The 19,639-nt window shown below is 35.5% G+C and overlaps 1 protein-coding gene across 1 annotated transcript in view; it reads right to left on the bottom strand.

Moving 5' to 3' along the window:
- Window positions 1-16,993: 16,993 nt before the first annotated feature.
- The window catches only part of Gpdh1 (Glycerol-3-phosphate dehydrogenase 1), a 77,585-nt gene continuing 74,939 nt past the window's right edge, over window positions 16,994-19,639 (bottom strand). Inside the window, exon 9 of the mRNA XM_090385617.1 lies at window positions 16,994-17,198. Coding sequence (XP_090241743.1) covers window positions 17,102-17,198 — 97 coding nt within the window. The 3' untranslated portion in view covers window positions 16,994-17,101. The remainder of the gene's footprint in view (window positions 17,199-19,639) is intronic.

Genomic DNA, 19,639 nt, shown 5'->3' with positions numbered 1-19,639 from the left:
GTGCACAGAAACATTTGAGCCCACCATAAAACAGATGCTCTTGCAGATAGGCTTATGGAGTAGGTGACCTTCTCATGTGTACCTGTTGACTGACTGATATCAACATCTCATGTTTGGACCATTCCTGAACGTTGAACAACTGGAAAACAGTTGCCGCTTCTGGTGAATCAAGGTTCCAGTTCCATCATGCTGATGGATGGGTGTGTACTATGATGGCAAGCAGGTGAACAGCTGCAGAGGTAGGATCTAATGGTGAGTGTTCAATGGTGACCCATCAGTAGAGCTCCATTGAACACTTGCTCACCATTAGATCCTACCCTGGCATTGTTTTGGATCAAGTTTTGCCCTAGGTGGTGATTATTCAGATGGCACTGGACCCTTTCAACAAGACAGTGTCCACATTGTGCAGGAATGGTTTGAAAATCATGTATTTAATGTTAGCCACCAATCCCATCAACTGTTTGTAGGATGCAGTGAAACATTTGCCAGTCGGTGCCTTGCTCTTGGACACCATGGTCTTGTAGAGTTGATGCTATGCTGGGTGCAAGCAACTATGATGAGAGGTGGCCCAACATGCAATTAGATAGATGGTCATAATGTTTTGGCTCATGAGTGTATGTAATCTTGTGCGAAAATCTGTGAAAAGTGTTATTGAGGATAAGCAGTAGATTCCTTTTTGGGAAAAATATAGGATTGAGTTGAAAATTGAATTATCTATAGTTTGGTATTTAATGCTTTAATCACCATGATGTCCTAGTAACCCCCTCTCCCTTTTTTTTTCATCCTAATTATAAAATATGAAGACACTAGTCTTCATATTTTATAATTAAGTGTCTGTGAAATAAGACACTAGTCTTATTTCACAGCACTTCCTAATTCAAATGAAGTGTTTTTTGTTGGAGCTGTATATGTTTTGCAACAATACCAATACTAAAAAAGTCCAATTGCTATCAGGGCCTGAGAGTTTTTCAGGTGTACAGGAAGCAATTGAATGAACCTGTGAAGCAATTATCACAATTGCAAACATTCATTTTAAGAATTGCTTGACAAGACTTTTCTTAAAAAATGCAGAGCATCAATTCCTGCCTGATATTGACAAAGAATTGCCTTTTGAAATATCTGGAAAACAGCATAACAGTTATATAGTTCACCACTGAAGTACACTTCCACCTAGGCAGGTATGCCAATAAACAGAACATGTATATGGGGCAGTAAAAGCTCAGTCACGATACATCTTTGCATTATCAACATGAACCATTGGATCACTCTGGATGACAGAATTCTAATGAAACTCCAAGTGCACTATTGGCAAAAATATTTTTTCAACAAGATGATGCAGGACTACATACAATGCAATTCATTTCCCCAAGGACTATTTTAATAATATTGTCATCTCTAATCCAACATTCTGAGTAATATGGGATTGGATGGTCTTGGCCATTGTTGCATTTGCCAATAATGAATTCCTGTAATTATTTCCTATGGGGACTGCTGTAGCAATGTCTATGGGAATAATCCACATGGCTATTGAACAGAAAGGTGAAATCACATCTCTGAAGAAACTGCATGCAGTTGTAAACTTAATCTTCTGTCACTTGTGCCTGCAATTAAATTTTTTATAAAAAATTTAATTTTTAAAATTAATTTAAAATTATAAAAAAATTAATGATCTATTACAATTTACTAAATTCACAAATATTAAATAAAAAAAAAACAAGAAACCAATAATAAAAAGATTATATTTTTCAGAATTTAAAGTTATTCATTGCTGGATTGAAACAAATGCTTGTGTGGTGTCTGACAGGTGCAACATGAACATCAGTATTTTTGTCAGCTGTTCACATTTAGCCAGTGAAACCAAAACTATGACAAGGTTAAACATCAGTTGGTGGCATTTCATTGATGCCACACAGGAATGGGAATTGCCAGTGAGAAAGATGCTTTTGCTCAATTTGCATCTGTCACACTAAACAAAAATTTTTCTTAGTAAGAAAAGGCAGAAAATACTGTATAACCAGTTATAGATTGTTGAGGCAAAAAAAAAAAAAAAAAGTACACCAGATGATTTGACATTTTAATTTTTACAATTTTAAAAATGGCATCTGTTAGATGTCATATTAGCTGCAGAAAGGTTAATCAGGAGTGTCAAGGACTAACACAAACCCTTGGGAAAATGCCTTATGGGCATTTTACCTTGGACTCAAATTCCAGTCTGAATCCCCAACAAAGTATGCTCACTTAATCTATCCATATTACTAGCCTTCCACTACCTTTAGCTGCAGTCAGCAAAAGAAATATTTTTCTGGCTGCTAAACAAATGTTAGAGGATGCTCATTAACCAGCCAGTATCCATTAATATCTCTACTTTTGGTCTCCAGAATAACTTACCTCCATGTCTATTTTCTAAAAGTGAACAAGTTTCTTGTTTCCCAATTTTAACCTACTCATAGTATATTTTATGCAGGGTGTTCTTAAAAGTAAGTTCACATTATTTCAATTAAGTACACCACCAATTAATGATTAGTGTAGTTGTGGTGAGGGTACTAAGGATGATATACCTTATGCCTGTAACTGGCAGTTTTACCTGTAAAACTACCAGTTACAGATGATATGCCTGTAACCGGCAGTTTTGCATTTGGATGTTAACCATGTCACAATCCATGTTTGAAGTTGCATGCATTATTATTGGTGAATAAATGCCATCAAGCAAAGCTTTTTTAGTGGAATATTACTTGGCAACAATATCTTACAATGAATGTCAAAAATTAACCATTCATACAAAGCTGCAATTTCCAGGTGATAGTTTCATGAGTGTGGATCAGTTAGGAATAAAGAAAGAAGCCTTCTTACACTTGACTAAACATTAAATGATTTTGCAATATGCATGGAAATTCATTATTCAAAATGGCATTATCACTTGTTTAACTTTCACTATAAAAAAACACCTAAAACTGTCCAATGAAAATTCACAGTATGCACAAGCTTCAATTTCAGGATAATATTAGATTATGGTGCTGTCATCACCAGTTTAAAAGTTAACTTGAAACTAGGCACCTTAGAAGAGACTTGACTGGGGTGTTTAATGCTGTGAGAAGCATAAGTAAAATGAATGAGGCCGAAAATTTCACAACGCCGAATGAATGATTCTAGAACTATGCCATAATTTCAAGTTATGGAGGGGGGGGGGGGGTTAAGCTGAATTTCAGGAAGTTTTATTTTAGCCAGCAAGTTATAAATTACTGGAATGTTACCTACATGGGTGCTAGAGGCTAACACCCATGTAGGTAAATTCCTAAGAGAGAGAGAGAAGTAGAAGGGAATCACCAAGAAAAAGAGAAGAATGATGATATCCAGCTCAGGACCCTGGGTGTGCCAAGCCCATACCAGATGGGCAAAAATAATGAATGGAAGGCTGATAGTCCATAACTGATCAGTACTACTGTAAGTGACCTGAACATCCAGGAAGATTTGGATGAGCTTCATCATTATCCAAAGGCTGGAAATGCACTTGGTAAAGGGTATCAATACAAGGAAAGACTGAATATATAAACTACAGAGCTCTGTAATTAGATATATTGGGTGGGGTATCTAAGTACCCTGCAAGGAAATAGTAAGATGAATAGAGAACATTTTGTGGAATTAAATGGCCCTAGAACCAGGGGATATAAATTAAAATGGAGGAAGGGTTATAGACAGGATAATAGAAAGTTTTCTTTAGCCAGCAAGTTTTTAATGAGTGGAATAAGTTGCTTGTTGTTCTGGAGGCTTAATGGCACATAAGCTGCTAAGGCTATAATGTGCCTATTCACTTATTATAATAAAACATGAGTTTTCCCTAAATCAAAAGAAAATCTGAAATCAGAAATAATTGAAAAGCCCAGTTTGCCTGAGAAAGTCAAAAAATTCAGAAATATTTGCCTTATCACCAATGAGATTTTCAAGAGTTATTGGTTTATGGAGATTAACCAGTGAGATCAAGGATGAAGTTCTGGCTTGTTTATAATAGGGGCAGCCAATAAGAATATGTTTTACTGTCAAATTATTAGAACAATGAGTACATTGTGGTGGATCATCTCCTGTGAGTAAATGAAGGTGGGTCAGATGGGTATGTCCTATTCTTGCCCTTGAAAGGACTACTTCTTCTTGTCTCGATGTACGGATACTGGAGTGCCAGATTTTTGGATCATGTTTAAACTGAAAGAGTTTATTATTAGTCTGAGAGTGCCAGAGTGCTGTCCATTGTGATATGCAAGCAGCATGAACTGTTAGTGCATAATCTGATGCTGGAACAGGGATATTGGTTAAATCAAAAGTAGTTGGATTTTTTGCAGCTTTATCGGCCAGTTCATTGCCTAAAATACCAGAATGGGATGGAATCCAGCAAAAAGTGACCAGTTGGTTGCATTTTTTAATTTTCAGTAATAAGCTTCTGATTTCATTAAGAATAGGGTGGACTTCATCTGAGGAATTACATAACGACATGATTGAGCTAAGGGAATCAGTGTAAATAACTGATTTGAAGGAACTGTCTGAACAGAGATTTTCTAAAGCTAGTTTGATTGCATATAATTCAGCAGAAAATATACTAAATTCTGATGGAAGGGAAACTGATACAGTTGTATTCGGAAACACTGCAGCTGCTCCAACATTTGAATTAGATTTAGAGCCATCTGTATAGATTGGGGAGAAGTCAGTATATCTTTGAGTGTGAACTGCATGAATTTGTTTGACATTTGATGCTTGCAAAGTATTCTTTCTCCATTGACAGAGGTAAGTGTCACAGGTTGGAAGAGGAGGAGGAGTCCATGGTGGCTGAGTACATGTGGCTACTTGTTGTACGGAATGGACGGAAATATTCCAAACTTGCTCCAATTCAAGAAGGCGAAGACCAGCTGGCTTTACTATGCTAGGTTTGTTTCTGTATAAGATTTCAAATGGTGGGTTGAAAAGGTATGACTGAACGGGATGAGAGGCACAACTTTGTATCTTTACAGCATATTTGAGTAACAGTGTTTTCCTGCGTAAAGCTAGTGGGGGCTCGTGAGCATCAATGTAGAGACTATGTGCTGGCGACGTTCTGAATGCACCAATTGCAATTCTCAAAGCACTGTGCTGAATTGGATCAAGCCAGCGTAATACACTCTTTCTGGCAGAATCATAGACAGGAGCACCATAATCGAGACGGGATCTGATTAATGCCCTGTATAAACGAAGAAGCGAGGTACGATCTGCACCCCATGTTTGGGCAGATAAAGCTCTGAGTATGTTTAACTTTTTTAGACATGACGTCCGTACATTTTTAATATGGTCTAGGAAATTTAACTTGTTGTCAAGGATTAATCCAAGAAATCTGATGTTGCTGGTGACTGGGACAACGATGTTAGAAATTTGAAGTTCAGGATCTGGATGGAGTTTGCGTTGTCTACAGAAGTGGATGGCAACTGTTTTCTGCTGCGAGAGCCGATAGCCGTTGAGGCTTGCCCATTGTTGAATTTTATTAAGTGATATCTGAAGCTGTCTTTCAACAGACCTCATGTTTTGAGAATGACAGGAGATGGAAAGGTCATCTGCATAAAGGTAAGTCTCAACTGTATTTGGAAGCTGCTTAGTGATAGAATCTATTCTCAGAGCAAAAAGAGTGGCACTCAGTACTGATCCCTGTGGAACACCTTCTTCCTGGATGAAAGTTGTGGAAAGGGCATGTTGGTATCGAACTTGAAATGATCTAGTATGTAAGAAGTTCTCAATAAATATAGGGAGGTTGCCTCGTAGTCCTAGAAGGTAAAGATCACTAAGTATACCATACCGCCAAGTGGTATCAAAAGCCTTCTCTATGTCTATTGAAACCATTACTAGATGTTCACGTTTGACAAAAGCATTACGGACGGCAAATTCAGCCTTGACCATAAGATCTAGGCATGACCTGTTTTGACGAAAGCCATATTGACTATGGCTCATTAGCTGTTCCGACTCTATGATCCAGACGAGTCTTCTGTGGATAATTTTCTCAAGAATTTTGCTGAGGCAGCTTGAGAGAGATATGGGTCTATAGCTATTCGGGTTGGATGGATCTTTTCCAGGTTTCAGGAATGCCAAAACTGTACAGTGATGCCAAGAAGCTGGAAAAACATTTTCTAAAAATATGCGATTGTAAAAGACCAGGAGGCAGCGCAAAGCTTTGTCATCAAGATGTTGTAGCATGACATAATAAATCCCATCTGGCCCGGCAGCACCATTGCGGGCAGTTTTAATGACATGTAAAAGTTCAGAATATTGCATAGGTTTGTTATATGGGAGAAGACGGGCAGTTTGAAAATGAATAGCATGCTTTTCTTCAGTGTTTTTAATTCTTTGGAATGAGGTAGGATAGGCTGTTGCTGCTGAAATTTCGGCAAAAGTATTTCCCAAAGCATTAGCTATATCTACTGGATTAGAGAGATCTTTCCCATTCCAAGAGAGGATTGGAGAAGGTATGGTAGGAAACTTACCAGACAGCTGTCTAATTTTTTTCCATATTATTTTGGAATCAGTATTTCTGTGAAAACTAGAGGCAAAACGGATCCAGGATTCTTTCTTTGCTTGCTTTTGTATGAAGCGTGCTTTTGCCCTTAATTTCTTATAGTTAATGAGATTCACTGTGCTCGGACATTGCCAAAACAAATTCCAGGCTTTATTTTTTTCTCTCTTTGCTGTGGTGCATTTGTCATTCCACCAGTAATTATGATGCTTTCGGCCCGGAGGATTTGATAGTGGTATTGTGTTCTTAGCCACATTTAGAAGATGCGACGTGATGTATTCTGTCACTTCATCAATATGTTGGAGGCGGATTTTTTCTTCATCAAGATCGATTGATGATTGAAATTTTGCCCAGTCTGCTCGGACAAATTTCCACTTTCTGAAGGGCGGAATTGATGGAGTCTTTGCTTTCAGAAAGTTGCATACTATTGGGAAGTGGTCACTGCCCATGGGATCATTTATTACATACCACTCTATGGTTGGTTGTTGTTGATATGGAGGTTTGATGGCGCATAGGCTACTTTGGCCATAATGCGCCTTCTATGGTTGGGACTAGTACTGGTGAACAAATCGAGAGATCTAGTGCTGAAGTGTGTCCTGCTGGGAGCTGTACGTGTGTCGGTGCACCAGTATTGAGTATACTGAAATTTAGTGCCTCTAAAAAGCTTTCAATTAATCGGCCCCGTCTATCCAATTTAGGAGAGCCCCATAATGGGTGGTGCCCGTTAAAGTCCCCTAATATACAGAGAGGTGGAGGTATCTGTATAAAGAGGTCTTCAAGATCTTTTAAAGAGTAAATACGGTTTGGTGGTAGGTAGATTGAGACAAGTGTTATTGCATTATGGAGAGTTATGCGAACAGCAACAGCTTCAATTTCAGTTTGGAGTGTGATATGCCTAGTTGGGATCTTCGAGTTTACTAGGATTGCTACACCACCATGGGCAGCATTAGCGGTATTTCGATCTCTTCGATAAAGGCAATAGTTCTTTATCGAAGGAGAAATTTGTGAGGTCAGGTAAGTTTCCTGTAGACAGAAGGCAGCTGGAGAAAATCGGTTAATTAGGTATTTAATATCGTCAGTGTTGCGACGAAAACCTCTGCAATTCCATTGTAAGATACTGTGGTTCATTTAGGTTTAGTTGAGGATGATTCATCAGACTGTTTTTTGTTTGAGCACTTTTTCCGGTCTTTTTTTGGGAAGCTGGGGCGCCCAGTATCCATAGTGTCATTTGCATGGAGTTCTAGTATGGGTTCTTCAAGATCTGAGTGTACGTCGACTTCCATACTATTGGTGGATGATTCAGGTTTCTTGTTTTCTTTGGTAGTTTTTAATTTTTCTTTATCATGCGAGAGTGTCCGGGTATCAGTTGGGATGGTGATTGGAGTGTTGGTCGATTCACTGGTTTTAGTTTGTGTGTCTTTTCCTGAATTTGATAATGTATTTTTAACCCAATTAGCCATAGATGTGCTGGGGGGTATTGATACATCTGTTTGTACTGCTGTTGTAATAACGCTTCGAGTGTGAGATGCATAAGAACGACTGGGCATGGTCAACATAACCTGTCTACGTGCCTCAGGGTATGTGACTTTGTGTTCAATTTTATATTTTTGAATTTTTTTTCCTGTTTTCCACATTTCACAGAATTTTGAAAATGCTGGGTGACTTTCTTTGCAGTTGGGGCAAATGGGACTTGATGCTGAACAGTCTGCTTGTGTATGTTCCTTGGAACCACATATAGGACAAATAGCTTCTCCTCTGCATGCTTGTTGGGAATGTCCATATTTTTGACATTTAAAACAACGAATGGGATTAGGAATATAAGCCCGAATTCGGCAGTTTAAATAGCCAGCTTTTACTGAGGATGGCAAATCTGGGGTACTAAAGGTTAAAATGATTGACCTAGTTGGGACGAGATTTCCATCTTTTTTAGTCATTATGCGTTTGGCGTTGGTTACTTTTTGATTACTCAGTTCTTGAACTAATTCCTCTTCTGATATTGTAAGTAGGTCCCATTCAGTTATAACGCCTTTCGAGGAATTTAAGGTGTTGTGTGGAGTAATGGATACTGGCAGGCCACCGAATGTCGTTGTTTTGAGCAGCCACTCGGAATGTTTGGAGTTGGCTGTTTCAATTAATAGGTCTCCGGATTGCAGTCGTTTAACCATTTTTGGTGTTCCAGCAATCGATTCCAGAAATCTTTGGATGACGAATGGTGATAATTTTCCGACTGGTTGGTTGGAGAGAGAGTGTATGACCAGAAAGTTTGGCATTTCATTGCACTGCACTTCTCTTCGGAGCCTTTTTGGTTGATTCAGGTCTTCATCGTTTGGTTTATCTAGCCTTGAGTTTGAAGGCTCTAGAGGTGGATAGTCACTTTTATCCATCGTTGCTCCTTTTAGCCCTGGGGGAGAACTTTTCCCCCAGATTTCCGGCCCCGCCACGGGGAGGCAGGAGCAGTGCCGCTCGGAGGCCAAGCGGTTGAAGTGTTAGTTGATTAATAGAACAAGAAATATAGGAAAAAGAAAGGTGTGTTTCCTTTCTGTGTTCTAACTAGTGGTTTTCAAGTATAGAACTAGTTTTAAAGAAAAGCTGTTGATAGAAATGTAGGAACTTAAAAGGAAATAACTTCAATCACTTTACAAGAGCTCTCTATATATCGCAAAAATATCGCTTGGCCTCGAAATACGCTTGGCACCCGGGGCCGGAATAAGTTGCCTCCACAATTCTTTTTTTTAAAAAATATTATATTTGGAGGTAAACAGATGAAATTTGCAAGTTCAATTAGCATTTAGACACTGATCAACTACAAAATGAAAAGTAAAGGCAGAAGTTAAAAAAAAGTTACAGCTCAGTTCAATTTCAGAAGTAATCAAATTTAGGAAGATAGAAGGTATACAGCGAAACTTCTCCTAACGGACATCTCTCTACAACGGACATTTTCAAATTCCCCAACTCACTTCTATTGGTTTTAACGTGTTTTCAGCTTCTGTCTAGCGGACATTCTCTGTAACAGACGTGGACAGGCAATCTGCACTGTTTCGTTTAGATTAGCACTTAATTTGATCTCACCATAACGGACTGCGGGAGAGCTCACGGCCCTTTTCTTCCCCATATTGCCTTAATCTATTTTCTATTTCCGATTCTCTGAATTTTATCAAGGTTTACATCACGGTTGTAAACCCTTTTTCAAGAATTTTTAAGGCACGTGTAAAACTTCTGATGAATTCGGTGTGTGCAGGGGGCGGGGTGAATTTGGTCGGCCTTTCGTCTTTTGAGTTTCAGTTTTCAGTTTTGTTCAGTGTCGTGTGAAGTGCACAATGTCTTCTCGTAAACATTTAACTTTAAAAGATAAAGTCGAACTCATTAATGCGTATGATCAGCAAAAAAATAGTGTTCGCAATCTCGCTGCAAAATTCAAAATCGGGAAGACGCAGGTAAGCGACATCCTAAAGGAAAAAAATTAACTACTCAAACAATTTTGGCAACACGGAAATGATCAGGTTCAAAAATCATTCCCGAAAACTGTTGGACTTCAAATTGACAATGTTACGTATGAGTGGTTTTGTCATGCACGTGCTAAAAAAATTCCCATTAATGGGCCTATTATTAGGGAAAAGGCTTTGGAGGTTACGAAATCTATGGGAGTAAATGAGTTCAAAGCTTCTGTTGGGATGGCTAGACAAGTTCAAAACTCGGCATAAAATTTCTTGGAAAACCGTAAGTGGTGAAGGTGGATCTGTTGATACTGGGGTTGTAACAGAGTGGACTGTCAAATTGGAAGAGTTATGTCGTGATTTTGAAGCTAAGGATATTTACAACTGTGACAAAACAGGGTTGTTTTTTAAAGCTCTTCCTGAAAAAACAGTGAGTCTAAAAAACGAAAAGTGCCAGGGCAGAAAAATTTCTAAGGAACGCTTGACTGTACTATTGTGTACAAATATGCTGGGAGACTTTGAACAACTTTTTATAGGAAAACCACAAAATCCTCGTTTCAAGGGCATAAAGTTGAATCTTTTGAATGTTGACTGGAAGTCTAATAAAAAAGCGTGGATGACGAGATATCATGAGCAAATGGATAAGTCACTTTAACCAAAACATGATTCGTCAAAACAGAAAAATTATTCTTTTCATGGATAATGCTGCATCTCACCCACACATTGAATTGTCCAACATTCAAATCGTTTTTCTGCCACCAAACACATCTGCAGAGTGTCAGCCCTTGGATCAAGGGATAATAAAAAATTTTAAACTTCACTACAGAAAACGTGTTTTAAGACATCTCATTGCAAACATGAATGATGTAACATGTGTGAGTGACCTTGCAAAGAAAATCAGCATCCTAGATGCGATTCAATGGATTTCCTCTTCAGTAAACGCAATTAGAAAACAACTGTCGTGAACTGTTTTGTAAAGTCTGGCTTCTCAAACGCAAAAATTGAAGTTGTGAACAGCAATGTGGAGCACCAAGAAGAACAAGAACTTCAACATCTATTGATAATGTACGATACTTCAGCTACAAGTGACCCTGGCTACAAAGATATAGATTCGAACCTCACTACAGAAGATGGTGCTCTAGATATCAACGACATTATCATCAATATTTTTCAAGTTCCTCATGAGGATGAAGAAATGGAAGGAGGTCATTCTGTCAAAGAACATATTAATGACGAACCACCGATGAAAACAGAAGCGCTCATACAAATCAATCGTTTAAAAATGTTTTTCGCCGCTGAAGAAGATACTGAAGGACTTTCGATGGTTTCTTCACTCCAAACAAATGTTGAAAACAAAATTATCAGCCGGAAGAAAATAAGTGATTACTGTATATATTTTTCTTAAGATAAAGTCATAATATGCATAGCACAATTGTATGTATATTATTTAAAAAAATATTGTGCAAAATCTGTATATAATTTAATTTAATTTTACATTAAACGTTTAACGATTTTTCTTTATCTCTTGTGTATGTAATTGTTTATTTTTTACAAAAATATTGTTCAAAATCTGTATATATTTTAATTTAATTTTACATTAAACGTTTAACGATTTTTCGTTCTTTCTTTTTTTTTCTCCCTCAGACTTCTTGTTAGCGGACACTTCTCTCTAACGGACAGATTTTCATTCCCCATGGCTGTCCGTTAAAGGGAAGTTTCACTGTATACATTTTTATGGACAAATACAATTCTTGATTCAGCAAAGATTATACATAAAAATCAGCTACATTTTATTTTTTTTCAATTTATAACCAGAGAAACTTGGAAGAGGGAATGAACAGGTGATGTGGGAAGGGTTTTTTTTTTTTTTTGCTGATGCTGCAAAAGCTTGCTTTCTTGCATCATTTTCACTGCTAATACTAATAGGAGATATGGGAAAACTGGGGGATTTGCAAAGTTTCAATTATTAAATAAAACTAATTTACTATTTATAAGTGGAAATAATACCACACTGATATTCTTAAAAGAAAATGGCAGTAGGAAAAATGGAACATTCATATATATTTATTTTTAAAGGAAGGATAAAAAGTCTAAAATATCACAAGAATTTTGTGCAAAATAACTTTTATTAAAATTGTCAAATATTTTATGGATTTAAATGATACATTGCACATAACTGCACATGTGCTACTAATCTATTTAGCACCATATGCATCCTTCACAAATGATTACTGTTGCATTTTACTGGATATGTTAAACATATTCCTAACATTCCTACAGTTTTCCAAAAGTGGAAAACAATTTATATATATACATACACACATACAATAAAGATATATTACATATTAACAGGCTAGAGAACTGAACACACTTTTTGTTAATTCTAAAAATATATAGCTTAATGCTTCTGATCATTTTATTTTGTTCTTATTTTAGTTAAATATGGAATCCTAAAAATTTTAATACAAATAGAAAATACTTCCATTTAACAAGTGGAATTATATAAGTTTAATCACTTCCTTAGTTTCAGACTAATTTCTATAGAGTGAAGAAACATTATGGGGGGGGGAGATATCCCACTAACTAATGTGTTCATGTAGTTTTTGGGGAAATATTTTTGTGATAACTTACCTCTCAAAATTGATGCAATGTTATTTTTACTTTCACATTGTCTTTATTTAAAAAAATAATTAAATTGTCTTCCAATTTGTCTCAATCTGTGAAAAGGATGATAATTTAATTTTTACTCTTAGTATGTAACCAGATTGGGTAAATTATTAAGAGATTTTCAGTCTTAAAATTTTCAAATTCTGTTAATAATATTTAAAGAACTATATTAAAATAATAATCCTTATATTGCTTATAACACTTTATAAGTAATCAAAGTAATACTTTAGGTAGTGCAGTGGTACAATCTAGTTGGTTTCAAGAATGTTCTGCTTTCTTTATATTTAATAAAGGAGCCTCTCAGCCTGGCTTATTTAAAAATAGTTCTGAGTATAATAACACACATACAAAGAAAAGCAAGAGGTAATATTACACAATACAGAACTTTTAATAAAAGGCTGATATAAAGACTCATCAGGAATATTACACTGAATGAAAATAAAAAAACTTTTTAAAGAGCACTGATTTCAGTTAAAGGTTGCAACCCTTTCACTCATATATAAACAACCTATGTTTCTGCCTCTTCTATATATCAATGATATAGTATTTGAAAATTTATTAAACCATCTGTTTATGTGCATAAATATATATAATGATTTGCTATTTATGTTTATGCCTTACTTTTATAACACTTATTACACTTCTGTGATCCTATTCACATAGTTAACTTTATGCAAGTGATTAAATAACAGTGATTTTTTAAAAATCATTCAGTATTATAAGGCCTTAGTTAATCTATTATGTACAAATATCAAAGGATGAAATAACATCCTCCAAAGCTCAGAAGTCCAGGAACACAAAATTACATACGCCCTGAACAGGAGAGGGGGGGGGGACAAAGTAAAACTGCAACAATTGGACAGGAACTAATTGTATACACATCTAGCCAGTTGACTAGTGAGAAAAATCCACTTTAAAATGCAAAAATATGTATGAATGATATGATTTAAGCTTGTTAACAGTCTGCACAATAAAACATTTTCTATTATATTAATGAAAATACCTTAGCTGCAACTGAAACAGAAAATGTAAATAACTGACTAAAATGGAAGATATTTACAATTCTTTTTTTCAATGTTATATGGGATATTTGTAAAATCCCAGTCGCCTGAAACCTCTATAGAAGTTCAGTGTACATATTAATACAATACCTGTGTTAATATACATTTGTATTATTTAATTTAAATAATACAAACCAAGGATGGAGGAAGAGAGAAAGAGGAGCATCTTTTCCAATAATCAGAAGTACTATTCCAAAAACAAAAGTTTCAGCTGAATACTGAAACAAAGTTCTTAAAATATTTGAGTTAATTATGGCAGTAACAACAGATCACTGATAATTGTTTGTGCTATTATTTTAAATGTAGCTTATCTAAAAGCAAAGCTTGAATTCTACCAGTTTCCACATCCTGACACTCAGATTTTACCTCTCATTTACTATTAATACAATGAAGATAAAGTTTCAAAAGATCCTACACTCTTATTAAGCAACTAGCTAATAATCATAATTTCAAGTCATTTATTTCAAATATATCCATTATTCTATATGTCTGAATAAACACTGTCAATAAATCTATTAAAAATACAAAGAAAAAAAGTTACTGTAGAATGACAGGACAGTGTAGAACTATACATACAAAAGGGGGGGGGGGGGAGTTTGTTCAGATATTTTGTTCAGAAATAAAAATTACAAGCATGTGACAAAATGAGCACAATTTGCAATCAGCCGCAACAGGAGTACAAACTCTAGGAATTATCTGTTACTATAAAATACAACAATGAAAATTCAGACTAATATATCGTTTCTTTAGTTTAATTCACATGATACTAAAACTTGATTATAAAATTCACTTACCACTAAAATGAGTCATTGAAGCATATTTTTAAAACTATATTATTCAATCATTAAATATTATCTCCTGTTTATTCTTTTCATTCTATAGTATCATAATTTAGGCAAATGATTTTATAATAATGCTCTTGTTATTATCTTATAACTTAACCAGTAATCCAGTCATCACCTGATTAACAAGATTACATACAAAATATGTTCATGCAAGGATAATATATGTTTCATTGACAAACTGAATAGCACATTAAAATCTCTAAACATTAAATGCAACTGTGATAACACTACATTTCAATTTTGTACATTTTTCTTTAACTTTAATATCTTTGCTGAGAGCTTCACATAAAAATGTCAAACAGAATAAAGGAAGGCAGGCATACTACATATAATATTAAACGATACAGAAGAAAAATTTCACCTCTTTAATGTTAATTTTGACAAGCACTGGTTATTAATGATACAAATAAAAAATTGAAGGAAAATAATTTTTTGCCTTTAAAAGAAAATCCGGCTAAGGTAAAGAAAGCCAACATGAGAAACATTGGATAACTTACGCGGAAAATTAGTTTCCCGACACCGGACTAGTGCTGCTCACTTGGTAAACAGATGTTAGGTGTTATCGGTCTGGAGCCGAAATTGAGAAGGATATATTGATTGACAGGTAGGCATGGCAAACGATGAAATGATTGGTGGTGGGCGCGATAGACGACAAGCTACTGTATAGTAATTGGTTGGCATTATAATGTGTATTTATGAGTAAAGAACGGTGCACAATAGTTTTGTGATGAACAGTAAACAGGTAATATTGGCGATGAATCTTTTAAAGATGGAAGAAATTTGTAAGGAAATAAAACAGTTGATTTTTTGATGAAAACTAAATTAATAAGTTTTGTTCTGTTCATTTTTATGTTCTTCATTAATTTTTTTTCTCATTATTAAAAGCAGATTTTTGGAGTTCATGAGTGTTTTTACTATACTGTTGATTTAGGTTAGGTTACAAAAAAAAGGAAAGGTTTCTTTATTTTTCATTATATTTCGTAATCTGACCTTAATAAAAAAATTAATATTTTGTTAATAAACAATTTATGCGCTAGTCCACTCATGATTCTAAAGAAAAAAAGGTTAGGTTACCCCCTCCATTTCGGGAGGGGTTCAAGCTCCCATGGGATTCAAGTGGAGGTAACCTGACATTTTTTTTACCATTATGGAAAGTGCTCATTAGGGCAAGTTACCATTAGTGCTTCTAGAGTGCTACTAAACCGATGTTATTGTATGTTGTGTTCGCACACCAATCAGCACATTGCCGACCGGGCTAGCTGGGTGGGTAAAGTGCCTGCCTGGCAACCCAAAGGTAGCAGGTTCGAATCCTCCCTCAGGCTTGGATCAAAGTACTGCAAAAACCTTGGGAGGTGCATTATGGCCACAGAAGCCAACGTGCCAACAACTACCAAAAAAAAAAAAAAAAAATCAGCACATCATTTGCCACGCCTACCTGTCAATCAATATATTGTTCTCGACTTTGCTCCAGACTGAACACCTACCATCTGTTTACTGAGGGAGCAGCACTAGAGTGCCGTATCGGGAAACTAATTTTCCACGTTAAGTTATCCGACATTTCTCGTGTTGGCTTCCTTTACCTTCACTGAAAATCCTTATCTCACATGTGTGCATGCTTATCTCAGATATAAGCATGCACACAAATGTTTTGATTTATATGTTACAGATAATTTTTAAAAATAAACTAAGTATGATGTTGTCAGAGCTTACTTTTCTAGCTGCAGAGATTGTTCATGTGGTTATGTCAGTCATCACAGAAAATATACCATAAATTTTAGGGTGAAGCAAAAGTAACACACACACACACACACACACACACACACACACACACACACACACACACACACACACACACACACACACACACACACACACTATTTAAAAAAACTTTAAAACCCTAAGTGAATGAAACTGGGATAACCAGCTATTTGAATAACATAAAATACACAAAAAGGGAAGGTATTATTATACTCAAAATATTTCTTATATATATATATATATTTTACAGAATAGATGGAACCCTACCTTATAAGGCAAGATGCATTACATGAAAATGATGCTACAGCCATACAGCATTGATTCCAGAATTATGTACAGGTATGATATATGATAAGACAGTGTTTAAACATGACCATGAGGTATTAAAATAGTATGGGACATAAAATATGCAATAACAAATATAAGAAAATAGAATGTATACATATAACAAAGTTAATAACAGAGGAAATATTCAAAGAGTACAAGATTATGCATTATACAAAACAAAATACTTTGGCTCAGAAATGCATATCAACAATAACATGACAAAGTCAGCAAATAAAACGTTACTAGATTTCTCAATCATATTCCACCTACCTAAGGTGCATTGAAACATACCAGATAAGGGGAAAGAGAAAAAAAATATATTTTTTTTGTTGAAATCATTTTCCTAAATTAAATGATTTTATAACCTAGTCACTCTAAAAAGTTTCCACACAATACCCCCCACCCAATAATTGACAAAAACTATCATCTATCTAATGCTGTACTGGGAACAGTGATTATTTATAAAAATATTACAGAATTAATGACTGGAAATCACATGTGTTCAGGATGAGAATGAAGGCAGTCTATCATACTGGAAGGAGGTATCATTCCTATGCAAACTTTGTGAATTGCTTCAAGCAATGGAAAACTGAAAAATAAAAGAAAATTCACATATTTTAGTTATCATTACAAGTCCACTGCCACAGGAAAATTTGAATAATAATCTCAATATTCAGAACCACTGATAGCAAGATACTGTGAAATCTTGTATAATTCTACTATGTGAATCTTCACAATTTGACTTGTTACTGCATGTTATTCTTTCAGTATGGGTTATCCTGTAATAAGAATAGTTGTCTGGACCTGAGGTGCTCAAAGTACAGCCCTTGAGCTAAGTTTTACAAGGTTTTATTCAGCCCGTGGAAGAAATTTTAAAATTATCACTAGTCAAATTAGAACATTCTAGAAGCAAAATATGGAGTTACAGCTTGCATAGCATCAGTCAGTTTCAAAGAAGTTCAGATATAAGCATGCACACAAATGTTTTGATTTATATGTTACAGAGCTGCATGTGTGTGTACAGATAATTTAAGTTCTTTCTTTTATATTGATATTCATAATTAAATATAAAAATTTTAGAAAATATTTTATTAAGCATAAATGCTGTAGCTTAGTTATTTTTGAAGAAGACACCATGTGTCTTCATTAGCTCTTACAGAGATAAACAGTACAATCTTAAATCAAATCTTTCCTTACCCACCTGCACATTTTCAGAAAATTCCCAATGCAGCCCTTCAACGTAAAACAAACACCACTGCTCTAGGATAACTTAACTTTTACTGTAAATTTAGCTTTTATCAGACTATAAACAGTGAAATTCTCAATGTGTGGTTCTTATAATTTAAATTGTGTCCATCTTGTTTCAAGAAGACAGACTGACACCCCTCCATCCTCAGAGTAATGTAATATTACTCCGTGGAGACTTACCTAAATTTGGTAAGTTAAAAAGAAATTACTTTTTGTATCCTAAAGAGGGCAGAATGCAAAAGCAATCTACTGCTTCACTCAGCTTCCTCCATACCTTCATGTATTTGCCAATGTAAGTGATATGGACCATGATTATCTTGATCAAAATGCACCTTTTCTAGTGCTACAGCAGCCACTGCTGCTATTTCCAACAGCAATACATATGTATTTGTCTATTCCACTCACACACACAACAGGTTTACATATTACTGTAGAGCTGCACAGAATAGACTCATTTTCCTGAACTACCTGTGTGCTGTACTAGTGGAAATAGATTCTGCTGTCCAGTTTTGAAGTTCTGGGGACTGTCCATAATGTGGCCTTTTTAAACAGCAAGCCAAATATCTGCAGATCTTCATTAAGTGAAGATCCTAGATAGTCTGCATCAATACATGGGTGAAATCACCTACTACCCATACCGATGCACCCATTGCATAACCCTTATTTAACCTATGCCTCTTGTGAAGTTACCAATATCACATGCCTTTCACATGGGAAACATTTAGTGACTCTGCCAAGGCACGGTAGCTCATATTTATAGATCTGTCACACCACTAGCACGTCATGGCTATATCATGGGCTATATCATTTGCCTGTGACAGAAGGCATGGACACTGGAAAGCTGGATTCTCTAATAAACTGATAGGACAATATGTTGTATCTACTACTTCCAAACATTTCTCCAATCTCTATTTAAAAAGACAAGCTCTCTGACCCTATTAAGCTAGTTGGTAATTTGTTCAAACAAAGTCTAAGTTTTATACACTGCTTTATTAAAATATTAAAGGATGTGCCTAATGGCATGTGAGTCCATGCAAAGGTAAACTTGCATTTATAGCTGTGTACTCATTGACTAAATGCAAATTTCCCTTTCTTTGCATTATCCCAGAACAGCAATGGCAAACATTTTCAATCTTGTGTAGTGTACAAGAAATAAGCTGAAACAAAAACAATTTTCATATGCCACAGGGGGGGGGGGGAAGTCTTTATTGTCGCTATAAAAGAAAAAGGTAACAATACTTCAAAGTTCTCATTAGAACAATACTTGTTCAATTGTGAACTTTGTTGTATAGTTCTGTAGACAATTATACTTATAGCTTTCACTGCCAGATGTGCCTGATAGACCATAAAACAATCTCTCAAATAAAAAAAAAAAAATAAACAAAAAACTCTTATGAACCTATGGGTGACCACATCCATGTATATTTTCTTATGTGTGCTACTCATGGTACACATGACAATGATTCATCATCTCTGTTCTAGAAGGATGAAAACATTTCCATCATTCACTGCTGAACCCTTTAAAGGATTGGAAAACCATTGGCAACTCACACAGATGTCTAGTTTTTATGCTTTGTAGATGTTAAAATTATGAATTTCTTCCTCTAAGAATATCTTTGTGTCACAATTGGTCCTGTTGTCCTCTATTGTACCTTTGAACAGTGGCAAACTAAGGAAAAATCAGGCCCTAAGCAAGATTCTCATTTCAGACCCCACCTAGGGTTGTCACCTTTCAGAAATTGTAATGGAGGACACAGTTGAATGGTTTAAAAAAGGCCTATT

Source organism: Mastigoproctus giganteus, chromosome 1 (genome assembly GCF_048544385.1).
Source record: "Mastigoproctus giganteus isolate SK-2022 chromosome 1, ASM4854438v1, whole genome shotgun sequence".
NCBI classification, from domain to species: domain Eukaryota; kingdom Metazoa; phylum Arthropoda; class Arachnida; order Uropygi; family Thelyphonidae; genus Mastigoproctus; species Mastigoproctus giganteus.
Note: the sequence above shows the minus strand (reverse complement) of the source record. Positions and strands in the feature narration are given on the sequence as shown.